General features: G+C 38.8%; 1 protein-coding gene across 1 annotated transcript; it reads right to left on the bottom strand.

The window, feature by feature from the left end:
- Positions 1 to 4,069: 4,069 nt before the first annotated feature.
- On the bottom strand, positions 4,070 to 5,656 carry LOC115845019 (protein TOPAZ1-like; the record flags this gene model as incomplete). The annotated part of the gene is given in 5 exon segments (XM_030842563.2): positions 4,070 to 4,479; positions 4,482 to 4,656; positions 4,658 to 5,152; positions 5,154 to 5,437; positions 5,440 to 5,656. Coding segments are annotated over 5 exon segments (1,581 nt in total), but the record flags the coding sequence as incomplete, so codon positions are not given.
- Positions 5,657 to 17,482: the final 11,826 nt, after the last annotated feature.

Here is a 17,482-nt window from a genome sequence, read left to right as displayed (position 1 = left end):
AAGTATATGCAGTGAAGAAGAAATATTGTAAGGTATAGCCCACAGGACTTTTATTTTTATGTATTTATTTTTGACAAACAAAAATTGTTTATATTTAAGGTATATTTGTCTCTCTGTGTCTGGCTTATTTCACTTAGCATAATGTTCTTCAGATTTATCCATGTTGTTGCAAATGGCAGGATTTACTTCTTTTTAAAGGCTGAGTAACATTTGATTTTACATATATATGATATTTTCTTCATTCATCTGTTGACAAGTGAATTTGGGTTGTTTCCATATTTTGGCTACTGTGATTAATGCTGCAGTGAACATGGGAGTGCAGACATTCCTTCAAGATAATAATTTTATTTCTTTTGGATGTATACCCAGAAATGGGATTGCTATTTCATGTGTTTGTGATATTTTTAATTTTTTGAGGAACCTCTATATGATCTACCCTGAAGAATATTCCATGTGCACTTGAGAAGAGTGTCTCTTCTGCTGCTGTTGAATGGAATGTTCTTAATATGTATGTCAGGACTATTTGATCTAAAGTGTTGTTCAGGTCCATTGTTTCCTTATTGATTTTCTGTCTGGATGAGAAGTTCCCTACTTCAGAGCTCTTAATATTTGCTTTATATATTTGGGTGCTCTGATGTTGGGTGCATATATATTTACTATTGTTATTTCCTCTTAATCAACTCTTTTATCATTATATAATAATTTTTTTGTCTCTTATTACAGTTTTTGACTTAAAATCTATTTTGTCTGATATAAGTGTAGCTACTCCCACTCTCTTTTGGTTTCTGCTAGCATGGAATATATTTTTCTATCCCTTTACTTTCAGCCTGTGTGTTTCCTTAAAGCTAAATTGATTCTCTTTTAGGCAGCATATAGCGGGGTCTTTTTTTTTTTCCTTATCCATCCATCCACTCTAAGTCTTCTGATGGGAGAATTTAGTCCATTTACATTTAATGTAAGTATTGATCAGCTCACAGGGAGATGGCACTGCGGCTTGTAATCTTGTGCCCTGAAAGGATAAGAGGAAATCCCTCATGGTGGGAGGTCAAAGACTAAAGAAAACAAGCATGTCCAAGGCTTGATATTGTGTAAAGACTTCTCCCTTCAGTTCTCAACCTTAATACCAATGTCTTGTGTAGGTAGTTTTTTTTTTTTTTTTTAAAATGAAGGCAGTGTTTTAGCACTAGAACAGCATTACCACAAGACCAGGGTGACATAAGCAAGACCTGGGGGAGAACCATAAACTTAGCTATTTAAAGAGAAGCTCTGGATAACATATAAATAGGTTTATTAGTTTTACTAAACACTTGAGTTTGGCTTTGGACTTCTGTAATCCATAGAATGTAGGTTTGAATCACTGTAGCCTAGAGCTTACGGGCAATATAGACTTACCCTCCTAATATTTGGACCACACACAAAAATGACAGAGTTACTTTTCCATGATGGCTGACCCATTTAGACACACTGGTTGATAGCAAATATTTATCACAACAGTGCAGAGAAATCACATGTTGGTGCAGGAATTGACTGATAAAAACACTTCTGTTTACTAATTAACAGTGCCTGTGGCTTCTACTTCCATGGCAGCTTGGAAATATAGAAGTCATTAAGTAAAAATTCACAAAATGGGGGAGAATCAATTTTATGCTGAATTATCCATTATAAAATATTTCTTCAAATCTCTCTCTTCATTGTGAATCTTATAAAAGTCAAAACTTTAAACTACTTATATGATTATAAAATTCTTTAAATTTAAATTCTTTAAAGTTCTTATTAAATTTTCATCTATAAAATATCTCATTAACTGCCACACTTACGTCAAGGTTAAAGGTGGGAAATGAAGCAAGGTATTATTACTGAAAGACAGTTGAAGCACCTAAACTGTTTTTCTTAATTGAAATTGGTGTATGGTATGGTTCGACAACACAGACAACCAATAAGGCTGACCTGATATTCTACAAGTATTAGCTAAGATTCCCACGCTGGGAATTTTAAAATTTATTTTTGAATGGATAGGGAATTTAAAATAGAAAAAAAGTTACTTCAACATTAGTCATAATATCTAATAAGTGAAGGGCAGCAGAATATGCCATCTCAAAATATGCTATTTTATTTTATTATTTATTTATTTATTCTTTTGGCCACTCCATGTGGTGTGTGGGGTCTTAGTTCCCTGATCAGGGATCAAACCCGTGCCCCCTGCAGTGGAAGCACAGAGTCTTAACTACTGGACTGCCAGGGAAGTCCCAAAATATGCTATTTTAAAACAAGGGTTATTTTGAGCTGAAGGCAATTAAGAAGAGGCAGATACAGGAAAAAGTTCTCTGCAGTCCCCCTATTTGCCTAAAAGCAGAACATAAATGTGTAAAAGTATCCCCCCTCCCCTCTTTACCAGGAAAGACAGAAGTTAATCACTGGAGACTACTCTAGATCTTTATCAGCTAAGAGGTAGCACCAGAGGAATCTTTATAACAAACTTTACTAACTGGCCCTTATCTACTATTAATTTCCTTATATTTACCTTCCCATAATTTGTCCTTCCGAGAAGCTCAAAGACCTTTTCCTTTGTTTTGTTACTTCTCTACAAAATTATTATTCTTTGCTAAGATTCCACATAAGTTCAAGTTCTAATCACCTCTTTGAGTTATTCATCTCTGAGTACTCCTGTGTGTATGTGTGATGTGCATGCTAATAAATTTGTTTGTTTCTTGCTTTTCTCTTATTACTCTGTCTTTTCTCAGTCGAATTTGCAGAGTCACAGCTAAAGAACTTAAGATGGGTAGAGAAAAAATAATTTTTTCCTCCCTTACACAAGCAAGTTGTTTAGGTTCTGCATTATATAAAAGGAAGTTCATGAGATAAAAGTAACACATTTTTCTGGAAAAGTCTTGAAAAAGAAGGTAAAATATCCAAGTAATATATCTTTAAGAAATCTACATCCAGCAGTTCTTATTTCCCAAGAGGAGAAATGTTTTCTAGTTTGACCTATATTGTTTAGATTGTTGTTTTATTTTCTTATAAAATTAGTTAAGATGCATACATTAAAATCAAAACATCTGGAACGACTAATTTTTGAAAGCACCCATGCTTATTTTCCCACCCCCTCTGATAACAAATAGAAGGCAGGTATCAGTCTTATGGAAATAGTTGGCCTATGCAGTCCACCATGGCAGACAGGAGGTGGTGGACCAGGGTGCAGGGTGGGAATGCCATCTTCCCAGTGCTTTTCCTTTGAGGGCTACAAACTGTCCTCCCAACTGTTAGAGGCCCCAAATCTTGGGAAGATTGTACTTTGGACCCTCTTCCTTTTCTCTTTCTCTCTCTGTATTTGGGAAAGGGGTTGCAGAGGAAAAAAAGTGATAGAGTTTAAGAATAGGTGGAATTTTTGTTCAGTTATTCATGTTTTTTTTTCTTTTTTCAGTTTTAGTATTTTTTTTAAATTGAGTATAGTTGATTTACAATGTTGTGTTAATTTCTGCTGTACAGCAAAGTCAGTTATATATACATTCATTTTTTTTAAAAAAATTATTTATTGTTTATTTTTGGCTGCGCAGGGTCTTAGTTGCGGGATCTTCATTGCAGCATGTGGGATCTTTAGTTGCGGCATGTGGACTCTTAGTTGTAGCATGCATGCAGGATCTAGTTCCCCGACCAGGGATCGAACCTGGGCCTCCTGCATTGGGAGCACAGGATCTGATCCACTGAACCACCAGGGAAGTCCCCCATACATTCTTTTTTAAAATATTCTTTTCCATTATGGTTTATCATAGGATACTGAATGTAGTTCTCTGTGCTATAGAGTAGGACCTTGTTGTTTATCCATCCTATATATAAAAGCTTACATCTACTAACCCCAACCTCCCAATCCATCCTTCCCCCAAGCCCCTCCCCCTTGGCAACCACCAGTCTGTTCTCTATGTCAGTGATTCTGTTTCTGTTTTATAGATAGGTTCATTTGTGTCATATTTTATTTTATTTTATTTTTTTATAGTGAAAACTGTTTATTTTCATTGCCTTTTATTTTCAACAATGATTACTTGAACTTAAAAAAAAAAAAAGCCTTTAATAACTAATGGTTATTGAAAAGCCAAACCTTTCCAGCCCACTTCATATTCTCTTTCAACCATTTCAGGGCAGAACAATGTTCCATACTATAAACCTGTTCCTTATTAACATTGATGGTCATGTGCTTAATGAAAAGCTTTGGATCTGATATACGAGCAGCCATAATTAATCTTTCCACTGCAGTTTGATAGTCATCCTTGCTCTGAGATTTGTTTTCTTCACATCTTTTTAAAACTATCTGCAGCATCTGTGTAGAAGTTCCAGGACTCTGAATACTATTAGCATTAGATACCAGGAAGATTTCAATAGCTAAAAGCATTTCAATCTCAGACAAATAGGAAGGAATCAGTAGAAGTTTTCGGTATAAATTTCCCTCCAATGGTGGGTAGCAACCCAATGAAAGAGCACTTTTGTGTGGGCTCTGGCTTTGAGCCGTAAACAACTTCTTCCTAAAGAAGTAATTAATCTTCTAAGAAAGGAAAAATCAATAGGGATGCTCTTTGAAATCATGAATTCTGCTCCGGAGGATGACATACAAAGATTGTTGCTTTCTACACAGGCATCTTGAGAATTTTGAAAACCTGGTAGATTTTTGCAAAATTTCAAATGTCTGTCTGTAAAGACTCTTCGCTAAGATTTCACGTGCAGTTGTACAGAGCAGATTATGCCGATTGAGCACATCCAGTCTATCACAAGGCCACAGTGGTGTATTGGTGACTCCCTCTGACTCCCTTAATACCCAAATGGCACCATCTAGGCTTCCGCTTTTTAGAAAAATTTCTGCTGCAATATTCACAACTTGACATCTCGGTGCTAACTTCTCAGGCCCTATAAGTCCTTTTAAACTTGTAAAATGTATTTTTAATTCATATAGTTTATCTAAGACCTTCGTTCCCTTGGACCACTGCAACAGCTTGTGGTAGGAGTACATAGCACTGATTCCAATTCTTCCCAGCAAAGTTTTCTCTACTTCACTATTTTGTGGATCTTTGCTAACTGTTTCAGCGAATGCACGAAGTGGAACACCTGGTCTCTCTTCTTTACAGTCTTTTGTTAGTGTTTCAGCAATACAAGCACAAAATCTCTGGGAAATCTGCACGTTTTTCACAGCCCAGTTTTATGTTAATGTATAAATTTCCCAATTTGGTCCAGTCACCTTTTTCTTTACCATGGTCTATTTCATTCAAGGCTGACTCTGAATCACACTTACAGTTCTTTTTAAACTGCCTTGTCCGTAACCTGGATTTCATTCCCAGAACTGCAGTTATTTCTTGCTTGGAAGCCTGTACTTGGTATAAAAGCTTAATAATATAGTTAAAGTGTTCTGGGTCAAGTACCATCCCAGCTTCAACAAGCTTGCAAAAGATATCAGAGCAGGTACAGCATTCCTTAATTTCATAGTTGCCACATACTCAAATATTTTTAGTAGTATTTTCAGAGCAGGCAGCATTTTAACCATTATGCTGAGGTTCATGACCTGAAATACTTCTTTCAGTAAACAATGTTTGAGTAAGGAATTTAGAAGGTCATTTAGCACTTGTAAATCGAAGTGTACACATGGCGGGAACTTTCCGTAGTACTCCATAAATGTGTTTACAGGTCAGTCCCTGGCTGTGGAGCATCACTTGAGGCTTCAGTAACTTCTTTTTTTCCTTGGTGTGTCTTCCCGACTGCCAAGTGTAGCTCTGCTTCCTTCGCTGCTTCTAAGCCAGGCTGGTCTGATGGGTCTGAAGAGCCCACCTGGCTCCCAGGCCCCTCCACTAGCTGCCTTGCTGAGGCCTTCCTAGGCCTGGACGTCTCACCCGACTTGTCACTTTCCACCTCTTCTCTCCCAGATGGCCTGGGCCACCATCCTCCTCTCTTGCCTGCTCTCCTCGCGCCCCCGCCGCCACCTCAGGGCTGCAGCCTCCCGCCTCACCTGGCCCTGCGCTGGCCTTGCTGTCATCTTCACGCCCTGGGGCCGTTGTGGGGCCTGAGGGTGGTGGCCTCAGCATCCACCCCCCGGCCGCCTGTCTTCCCACCTAGGCCCTCTGCGTCCACTCACAGGAGCCCACCGGGGGCATGAAAGCTGCTCCTGCCACCAGGCACCCGCCCTGTTTCATATTTTAGATTACGCATGTACGTGATGTCATGTGGTATTTGTCATATTTTAGATTACACATGTACGTGATGTCATGTGGTATTTGTCATATTTTAGATTACAAATGTACGTGATGTCATGTGGTATTTGTCATATTTTAGATTACACATGTACGTGATGTCATGTGGTATTTGTCATATTTTAGATTACACATGTACGTGATAGCATGTGGTATTTGTCTTTCTCTTTCTGACTTGCTTCACTGAGTATAATAATCTCTAGTTGTATTCGTGTTGCTGAAAATGGCATTATTTCATTCTTTTTTATGGCTGAGTAGTATTCCATTGTATATATGTACCACATCTTCTTTATCCATTCATCTGTCATGGACATTTATGTTGTTTCCATGTCTTGGCTATTGAGAATAGTGCTGCTATGAACACAGAGGTGCATGTATCTTTTTGAATTACAGATTTGTCTGGATATATGCCCAGGAGTGGGATTGCTGGATCATTCTTTTTCTTTCTTCTTTTAAAAAAAAATTCCTTGGGGCTTCCTTGGTGGTGCAGTGGTTGAGAGTCCACCTGCCAACTGCAGGGGACACGGGTCCGTGCCCCGGTCTGGGAAGATCCCACATGCCGCAGAGCGGCTAGGCCCGTGAGTCATGGCCACTGAGCCTGTGCGTCTGGAGCCTGTGCTCCGCAACGGAAGAGAGGCCACGACAGTGAGAGGCCCGTGTACCACAAAAAAAAAAAAAAAAAGACGTCTTCAATAGGGAGTCGTATTATTTTTCATTAGCTAAGAATAAAGTGATTTGGGCTACAGTATTTGAGGCCACAATTTTAATTAGCCATGCCATTAGTTTATATTTTCTTTTGAGAACTTAATAACTAATGGTGCAACTGAATCTCTCAAAAACTTCATCAGCGGAATATTTTCGTATTCTGCTATAAATTAAGCTGTATGGAGGGGCACATATATTTTCTTTCATTTCCTTCTTAACACAAGCAGTGGTGAGATGTTAGGATTTACATGACTCATTACCTCATTTCCTGCCTAGTCCTTTCCTGCCCATTTTCTTGTTCCGTTTTCATAACTTTTTTCGGTGCCTGGGAGCCACTGGATATTTTCAGGCTGCTTTTACCTCAGGATTTGAGTTGGTATCTCGAGTCCAATTGTTTTGGGTGTTGCTCTGATTAACACCTCCCTCTCAGGGCTTTTAATCCTGAAAAAGCTGTGGCAGTTTGGAAAATCAGGGTCCGATGTTAACTAGCCATAGGAGAGACAACATGATGTTTCCAGGCAGCATTATCTCTGGAAAATACCAAAGCTGCAAGAAACAGACATGTAAATTCAGTTGAAGGGGTTTAATGAGTTAATGAGGGGTTAAATGGACAAAGATTTAAACAGGAAAGGGGGGGGCGGGTGACACCATTTTTCAGGTTGGCAATTGAGGAGTTAAGCTTTTAGGAGCACAAAGAACAACAGTTAAAACCATTGAAAGCCCCACTAGCAGTTCTGACCTTTATCTGCAGGGTCCAAATCCAGACAGGGCTCTTAATTAGCTCCAGAGAAATCTAGCGCTTTGGCAACATACCAACACACATTAAAAAACCAAGAAAACCCCAAACCAACCAGTAAATAAAAGACCCATTTAAAAAAAAAAAAAAGTTAAATAGGAGCAACATTTATATAACCTTTTGGTGTTTCTGTTTTCCAGTTTCTCATTTTTTTTTCTCCCTATACCATCTTACACTTGATTCTTTTCCATGACCTTCAGCTTATTCCCTCTTGTTTTTCTTTTCTGTTTATTGTCCTTCTAGAATTTAGATGCACTTAAAATTTTTTTTTCTATATTTTAATTTTTTAATTATAAAAGGAATGCATGCTTATTGTATAAATAATTTTCAACAATGCAAAATGCATAGTTATGAAGTCTCCGATGCGTCCAAGATTTTTTCTATGCGTCTTACATAGATGTGTGTGTTTATGTGTGAGTCTAATCATATACATACACACTCAAAAATTTTTTTTAACAAAAAAAGCGTTGTATGTGCAATTCTGCAACTTGCCTTTTTTATTTACTCATGTATCTCAGTATATTTCTACACTGGATTGATATAGGTGATACGCCTTTTTATATAGATTTTTATTTAAAAAATTCTAGCATATTTTTTAAATCCCTGATCAAAATATTTTAAGCTGTGTGTCCAATCAATGCATGTAGGTGCTGTGATTTATAAAATGATTTTATTTGTAACTAGAGCTTGCATGTTATATTGGCTTATGTCTTTGTGCACTATTTTGAATGCATAATCAGTGTTTCTTTCTGCTCTTATCATTATTACTATTTTAATCTTCTGTTTATTCAAATAATTTTTGTTTTTTTTCCTGTTTCTTTCTTGTGTTAGCTTTGTTCTTTTCCTTTCTCGTTCCATTTTCCCCTTCTCTACTGGCTTGGAAGTTATATACACTATTTCCATTCTTTTAATGTTTACCCTAGAAATTTTAACATGCATATGTAGCTTAAGATAGTGTACATTTTTTATTATCTTTGCTGTCCTGTCAGACACTCAAAACCTAAGACGACCAATTCCTGTTATTCTCTCTGACTTAACATATTTAGTATTTTTGGCTCCATATTGATTACTTTCTAACTCCACAAATTAGATATTTTATTGTTTTATGCAGTTGAAGATTTTTCCCCCTCACTGTTCTTTCTTCATTTCTTGCTTCCCAGGCCCCACTCTGGTATAATTTTCATTCTTCCTAAAATTATAAGCTCTAGAATTTCATTTTTTTGAGAGTCAGTTGGTAAGAAATGTCTCTGTTTTCTTTTTTTTTTGTGGAAAATGTATTTATTTGCCCTTATTCTTTTTTAAAAAATATTTATTTATTATTTATTTATTTTGGCTGTGCCGGGTCTTCATTGTGGCACGCAGGATCTTCGTTGAAGCATGTGGACTTCTTAGTTGAGGCATGTGGGCTTCTTAGTTGCAGCATGCATGTGGGAGCTAGTTTCCCGACCAGAGATTGAACCCGTGCCCCCAGCAGTGGAAGCGTGGAGTGGTAACCACTGGACCACCAGGGAAGTCTATTTGCCTTTATTCTTGATAGTCTTTAAAATTCTGGATTATTTGTTCTCAGTTCACTGAAGATATTACACTGTCTTTCGGCTTTCAATATTGCTTGCCATGAATTTAATTGTAGGTAAACTATCTTTTTTCTTTGGTTGCTTTTAAGACCTTTACTTTGTTTTTGGTATCTTTCTCTCTGGTGTGATTAGTGAATTTTACTTTTATTTATCCTTCTTGAGATTCGTTGTACTTTCTGAATCTGAAGGGTGGTAGATATTTTCCAGTTCTGGATACTTGCTTCTCCCTCATTTTCTCTAATTTCTTTTTCTGAAACTCTGATTGAATTTATTTTAGACCCCATTCTGTCCTCCATGTCTTTGGTCTTTATCCCATCTTTCATATTTTCCTTGTTGTTGCTTCTCTCTGTACTGCATTCTTGGAAATTTATTAATCTTACTTTTCAAGTTTTCATAGTTTTTCTTCAGTTGTTTTTAAACTGCAGTTTTATTTATCTATTGATCTTTTTTCAATTCTAATTTTGCATGTTAGAAGCGCTATTTAGTTCTTTCCTAAGCCTATTGGTAGTCTTTGATAATATCTTGATCCTCATCATAATTTTGAAAACATTTCTCTAAACGTGAACATATTTAGTTTTTGGTCAATATATTACTGTTTCAGTAGCTGCAGGTTTGCAGTTCCAATATCTACGGTTTGCTTTTTCTTCTGATTCCTATTTGTGGTAGTTTGTTTTCTCATATGTCTAGTGATTGTGAACTCATATTCTTTGCAATTTTATTTGTTCTTGGAGGTCTAAACTGTGTTTTGCCAGAGAGAATTTGTGGATCCATTGATGAAGACCACTTCAAAGTAAATTTTTAGCTTAAGTTTTCTTGGCCTTCTGCAGTAATGAATTCTGGCCCCAAACGTGCATGAAAATGGGCTTATGGCTAGGAATTATTGGGGGAGAATATTCTTTGTTTATGCTCTAACCAGAGACAGGGCTGAGACATGCAAATATCCCCACTGTCTCCCTCTCAGAACCCTTTATAAAAAACATACCCACTGAGGGTGTCACTTTTGGGAAGTCTCAACTTTTAAGATATGTTCCCTGCTTTACTTGGCCCCAGGTTTGTTTCCTTTCTTGACACCTCTGGTTGGTAAGACCCAAGATTTAAGCATCCGGGAATGTGCATATACCTCCCAGGCAAACGGTGGTATCAGAACTTGGTCACCCTCTGAGTCTGAGATTTCTCATTATATTCAGCTTTAAGAACTCCCCTTTCTTTCTCACCAGCTTAGCTATGCATTTTATTATTTTTAATTTTTATTATTTTTTATTGGAGTATAGTTTCTTTACAATAGCCATGCATTTAAAAAATGGTTTTTCCTACATCAAAATTACATGTCTGTGGGACTTCCCTGGTGCTCCAGTGGTAAAGACTCCACCTTCCAATGCAGGGGATGTGGGTTCAATCCCTGGTTGGGGAACTAAAGTCCCACATGCCGCGTGGCAACTAAGCCCATGTGCCTCAACAAGAGAGCCCGCACGTCGCAAACTACAGAGCCCACACGCTCTGGAGCCCGCATGCCACAACTAGAGAAGAGAAAACCCACACGCTACAACTAGAGGGAAGCCTGCGCGCTGCAACAAAGAGCCCACGTGCTGCAACTAGAGAGAAACCTGTGTGCCACAGCGAAGAGCCCTCATCGCAATGAAAGATCCCGCGCCGCAACGAAAGATCCCGCAAGCCTCAATGAAGACCGCACGTGTGGCAACTAAGACCCAACGCAGCCAAAAAAATAAATTAAATAAATAAATATTAAAAAAAAAAGTCTGTGCATCAAAGGACACTATCAACAGGGTGAAAAAGGCAACCCATGGAATGGGAGGTATGTTTTCAAATAATATATCTGATAATTTATAAAGAATATATAATATGTATTATAAATATATATGTACATATTAATGTACACTTCTACAATATCTAAAAAGAATATGTAAAGAACTCCTACAGTTCAGCAACAAGAAAACAATAACCTGATTAAAAGTGAGCAAAGGACTTGAATATTCTCTGAAGAAGATATTCAAATGGCCAGAAAGCATATGAAACATCAGTAATCACTAGGGAAGTGCAAATCAAAACCACAATGAGATACCACCTCCTATCCATTAGGGTGGCTATTATTTAAAAACGACAACAACAACAGCAGCAAATAACAAGTGCTGATGAGGCTGTGGAGAAATCAAAACCCCTGTGCATTGCTGGTGGGAATACAGACTGGTGCAGCTGCTGTGGAAAACTGTGTGGCGATTCCTCAAAAAACTAAAAATAGAATTACCATATGATCCAAGTACCATATAATTCTACTTTTGGGTATATACGCAAAGGAATTAAAAGGAGAGACTTCAACAGATATTTGTACACCCATGTTCATAACAGCATCATTCACAATAGCCAAAAGTCCCACTTGGAAACAACGCAAATGTCCACCAGTAGGTGAATGGATAAACAAAATGTGGTGTATCCACATGATGGAATATTATTAAGCCTTAAAAAGGAAGGAAATCCTGACACGTGCTACAACATGGATGAACCTTGAAGATATTATACTAAGTGAAATAAGCCAGTTACAGAAGGACAAATATTGTATAATTTCACTTACATGAGGTACCTAGAGTAGCCAAATTCATAAAGACAGAAAGTAGAATGATGACTGCCAAAGGGTGAGGTAAGAGGAGAATCGGGAGTCCTCCCGATTGTTCAGAATGCACAGAGTTTCAGTTGTGCAAGATGGAAAATGTTCTGGGGGTGGATCATGGTGACGGTTGCACAACAGTGTGAATGTACTTAATGTCACTGAACTGTGCACTTAAAAATGGCTAAGATGGTATATTTTATGTTATGTACATTTTACTATAATTTAAGAAAAAAAGGCTTTTATAATTTATTCAGCACTTTTCGGGGTTCTATCCTAAGATACCTAGTTCTCCGTAATGCTGGAATTAGAAATCCCCATTGGACTGACTTTTCCTTTGTGTTCATGGTGTCTACTAGGCACTCAGTTTTAGCTACATGTGGATACCCAGCCAGATTCCAAACTGTGGAAACCAAGATGATAACCTAGGAATTTGACGTCCTGCCTCACTGAGTGGTCCATATTGTTTCTTTTTTTTGTTTTTTTTTTTTGGTACGTGGGCCTCTCACTGTTGTGGCCTCTCCCATTGCGGAGCACAGGCTCCGGACGCGCAGGCTCAGCGGCCATGGCTCACGGGCCCAGCCGCTCCACGGCATGTGGAATCTTCCCGGACCGGAGCACGAACCCGCGTCCCCTGCATCGGCAGGTGGACTCTCAACCACTGCGCCACCAGGGAAGCCCCATATTGTTTCTTTTGTTCTTTGACTATTCTAGATATTATTTTACATCACATTATTTACACATTTCATGATGATCTTTGATAGTAGCAACTCTCCAGTTCTTCCTCTGAGGAATAGATCCATATTGCACATCAGAAAAGCATGGATAAATCTGTGTCAGTATAATTTGACTTGACTTCTTATCACCTTGTGTGTGTATGTGTGTTTGTGTAGGTGCTTCATTCATTCATTCATTTATTCACTTACTGTTGTGTACTAGGTACTGTCTAGGCACTGGGGATACAGAAGTGAAAAAGACAAATTTCCTGCCCAAATTCTAACGGGGGAAGAGACAGTACCCATATCAGCAAAATAATAGCAAGGTAGTTCTAAGTATTAATTTCACAAAGAATATGAATCCAGGGTAATGGGATGGACTGTGACAGTGGGAAGGGGACTGCAGGAGCTAGGGTGGTCAGGAAAGGCGTCTCTGAGGATATTTGAGCTGAGACCTGGTGTTAATGGTGAGGAAACTGTGTGTGTATCTGGGGGAAGAGCTTTCCTGAAGGGGGAATAGCAAGAGCAATGAATCTGAGATATGATTAGTGTGATTAATTATCTAAATCCCATCAGAGAAACCTAAAGTCTTGGTAGTGAGGAAGTTTAGTTTGGTGAATATTATCCTTAATGTATGTGACATCTTAAAGAATGTATTTATGAAATAAAAATTGACCATCCATTTAAATCAGCAGCAACTAGTTTTTGTTACTGAAATCAGTTAGCATTTTCCTCCACCATTTCAGTCACTCTAAGCAATCTTTCACTACTTGCTCTAGCGTGCATGCATTTAATAATAAGTAAACTACGAGGGCTATAATGATTTTGCTTAAGACTTTATATTAGTAACTAAAAATAAACTTAGCTTTGTGTACGGTTAGAGTATTAGACTCTCTTTGTATAATTTAGGTGTCTTGAATAGTTGGAGGACCTGAGCTTTCCAGTTTGGTTAATTATGCAAATCTACCATGTAACTGCAAAGTATTACCTCCTTTTTATGCTTTATAGACAAAAGTCACAGGTATAATCATAGAGATAGCATATAGAAATATCAATCAATTTGCCAGTTCAGCTTTTCTTTCATTGAGAACAAATAATAAACCCTAAGTGTGTTCACATTCTGTGATTCTGATTTATATACTCCCCAATTAGTGCCCCATTTAATCTCACCTGTTGTTGCTTTGTTCTGAATTTCATGGCTCTGTTGTTTTAAACTCTCTTGCATACGTTTTCTGAGTGAGGCTGATTACTGCAACCCCTTGGTTTTGGGGAACTTGGAACACTGCCACAGTGTCTGAATTGCCTGGATAAAGAAAAGTAGGTTCTGTAATTATTTTATTTTCTGCACAGCGTGTGATTTGTTACTGATGACACATGCATAGGGTGCTTTCTCCATTAGGCTGGCTGATCCCTCTACTATGGTATTAATGTCACTGTCACTCTGCTCGAAGCTATAGTTTGTTAGGCAACTCTAGCACGGGGGAATGAGCATGTACTTTTTAATGTGTCTGAAATAGCTACACACTGACAGATGTTCCCACATGCTTGCTGATGTCATGACTGGGGCTCATATAAAGCCTGGGAAATTAAAAGAAAGAAGAAAATGTTAGTTGAGCCTCCAGAAGGAGAGATTATAGAGTCAGACGACAGGAAATTTTGGAAAAAAGCCCATCAATATATTAACTTTCCTTTTAGGTCTGGCGCTTCCTCCTCCCCGCCCCGCCCCAGTAGGGATGCAGTCACGCCTCAGTCTGTTAAATGTGAGAAAATTCAATATTGAGAGCTCTTCTTTTATGTGCTCACTTACAAATAAAACAAGCATACAAACAAAAAACCCCAAATAAATTAAGGTGGTCTTTTTACCCCTCTACCAAAAAATGCATATCACAGTGTTTACTTGGTAGGCCAATTATTTTAAAAACTGGGTTTCAAGGAAAAAGCCACTCTCTGGTGGAGACCTTACATGACAAGTTCTGTTCCACATGGATTAAAATGGTGGAGAGGAGATGCTAACACAACTTCAACTACAGCAGTGTGAACACACCACTGTAATAATTCATTTAGAATGATGACACCTGAGACCTAATTTAAAAGTCCTTGATGAATACCAGTCTCACATTCAACCCTGAGGGCTGCTGCAAACATACCTAAGGAAGTCTAAGAACCATAGTGAGTCTAATTGAATTGGACTTAAACGGACCATTGAGATGGCCTCACCGAGCTCTGGGGAATTCATATTGTCTATACTGTATCAGAATCACAGCTTGAACTGAATAACTGGTTACATTCAATCATGTTACTGTAACTCATGCTTGAGGTAAAGGGGAAACCTTTTGCTATCAGCAAGACTGGATGGAAAACAATTTCAAATCACTTTAAACCCAGTTGGCAACTACTTTGCCAATTATGGAATCCAGTGGGAAAGGTGTGAGCGAGGGCTCAGGACTAAATGATTTATGTCAGGCATCTGGGCCTCCTGAGGAACGTGGGAGGGTATGCGGAGGAGGGGCGTGTGGCTAATTATTTCTCCTAAGAATACTTTGGCGAGGTAATTTGTGCTTGCAGATGAGTCACACTGCAGGCTGGATAAAAGGCGAGGTAAGAACACAAAGTCCTAAGATCCTATTTAGAGATGGATAAAGAGGGAACCGAAGGATTCAATACGCTTTCTCATCTCTTCACTCTGAAACATTTGGAGATATAAAATAAAAAGAGCAAACCTAGTCCTCTGTTCTAACAGGCACGTTGGGATCAAAGTCTGTAATTTGTACTGCAGATATTGCATTGACTGCTTTCTAACACAGAGTTACTGGCACAGATGACATACTGTAATTTATCGGATGAACAAGTGTGAATCTGAGGCCCTTTACAATAACCCTCTTTTTTTTTTAAGTCCTAATTTATTTTTGATGACTTTGGTTGCAGAGATGAGAATTCCTATACTACCCAATGCTTTCTAAAGAAGAATGTCGCCATTCTCTGGGATTCATGTATGAAACTGTCTGGCTGAGAAATGATCCTGAAACTTACCCCCAGGAGTTTTGAGTGCCGCCAGCCCACCCCAAACAAAAATAAAAGTGATGATAGAATTCCGCTATGGTAGTCCACAGTGGAGATATACAGTTTTATTGAATAATCTCTTCAGATCCTTTCATTATCTAAAGATTTTAAAGGTGTTTTTAGTAATCTGGAAGAGGTTATTGATGCTATAATTATATTAAATCCAGCACTGGGGCTCTTGTTAAAACCTCATGTGAGTATGTTGGTACTAGGCTGGCACTCTTTTGCTTCCTCATCTTTCCTCTCTTTTAGCAGCTGCTTACCATCATTACAGTTAATATAGTGGGTTAAACTTTTGGGCTAGCTGGCGGCTCTGAGTATCTCTCTAATGGTTTCCATTGTGCACATCCCTAGAAAACACTTCTGACCAATGAACCCCTAACTGCAAATGACACAGGCAAGCTTCACTGAAAATGACACCACTGGAGGGGAGCTTGCACTCATTTGGGATGTTTCCTCATTGGGGAAAGAAGGCCATTTCAACAGTTACACCAAAGCGATATTGTGATGTGGCATTTACTTTTCTAAGGCACTGAACAAAGCAGTGGGGGTAGTGTGTGCTCCTACATGCTAGCTATGCGCTTAGCTGTGTGATGTCCATAAGAGACTGAGAAATAGCAGCCTTCCTTGTTCATCCTCATACAGAAGGGAGAAGGTGGATGTCACACCATCTAAACTAAATTTTGATCTATGTCAAATCAATCTTAAGTGCAGACATTGTGAGAAATAGGAGTTAAATACTGTCAGAAAGAGGGAGGGAAGGTTGCGTGGGGAGAACCCCAGGACTGATCTTTGGGAAAGCTGGATTCTGATTCTTGGCTGCAACCAAAGATGCACGGTGGCCTTGGGTGAGTTTCTTCACCTCTCTGGGTCCCCCTCAGGTTCCTCTGTAACACAAGGGAGGTAGACCAGATGGTTAAACCTAATTTAACGATCATTCATTTAGTGTTCAGTTTGTGCCAAGATTTGTGCTAGGCAGTGGGGAGATTTGCGAATACATCAGATACAGTTCACGTCCTTTTGGATTTTATAGGATAGCAAGTTAGACTAACATTAAAAAAATACTTCTGAGGTGCTGCATTTTAAAAAGTGGGAAGTATACGGTGCTATGGAAAGATAGGACTAAGTTTGAAGAGTCAGGAAGGCTTCTTGAGGAAAGTTGTTTAAGTTGAGACTGAAGGACGAGGAGGAGTTGGTGAGGTAAAGTTGGGGGTGGGATGAGATAGAGAAGCACTTCAGACAGACAGACTGTATTTGTGCAAGCTCTGCAGCAACAAAGAGGTTGGACTGGATTACGGAACACGAAGGAAAATGTAGGCCAGATGGAGGCTGCGTATGTTGTGGGCAGCATTTTGACCTCAGCCCAAGGGCAATGGGAAGCCATTGAAGGGTATCCTGCTGCAGAGTGGAGTTGATGTCTGAGGTTTCCTCCAGACCCACTATCCTGGGGCTTTCCACGTGGTTGTAGGACCTCTTTAAGACTCATCAGAGAGATTCAGTGTTCAGGTGCAATTCAGACAAGAGACACAAAGCAGTGACCCCAGAAATTCACTTCCAATCTGCAGCTTGTTGAAGCCTGGTGTGTAAAGATAGATTTGCGTATGCAGGTTGGATTTGGTGCCTTTGGCCTTGTCCTCCGAGGGGGCTGAAATTAGTGTGGACCAGACGGTTCATTTCTCTGTTGGGCTAATCAGGAGGTTTTCAAAGAAAGTAAGAGGGTGTGTTGTATGCCTAAGACTCCTCACCAAGTAGGGAGATGGGAACTAGAACACTTCAGAACATCAGCC

The sequence above is a fragment of the Globicephala melas genome, chromosome 13, assembly GCF_963455315.2.
Source record: "Globicephala melas chromosome 13, mGloMel1.2, whole genome shotgun sequence".
Lineage (NCBI taxonomy): Eukaryota > Metazoa > Chordata > Mammalia > Artiodactyla > Delphinidae > Globicephala > Globicephala melas.
The sequence above is the reverse complement of the archived record's forward strand: the minus strand, read 5'-3'. Positions and strand labels throughout refer to the sequence as shown.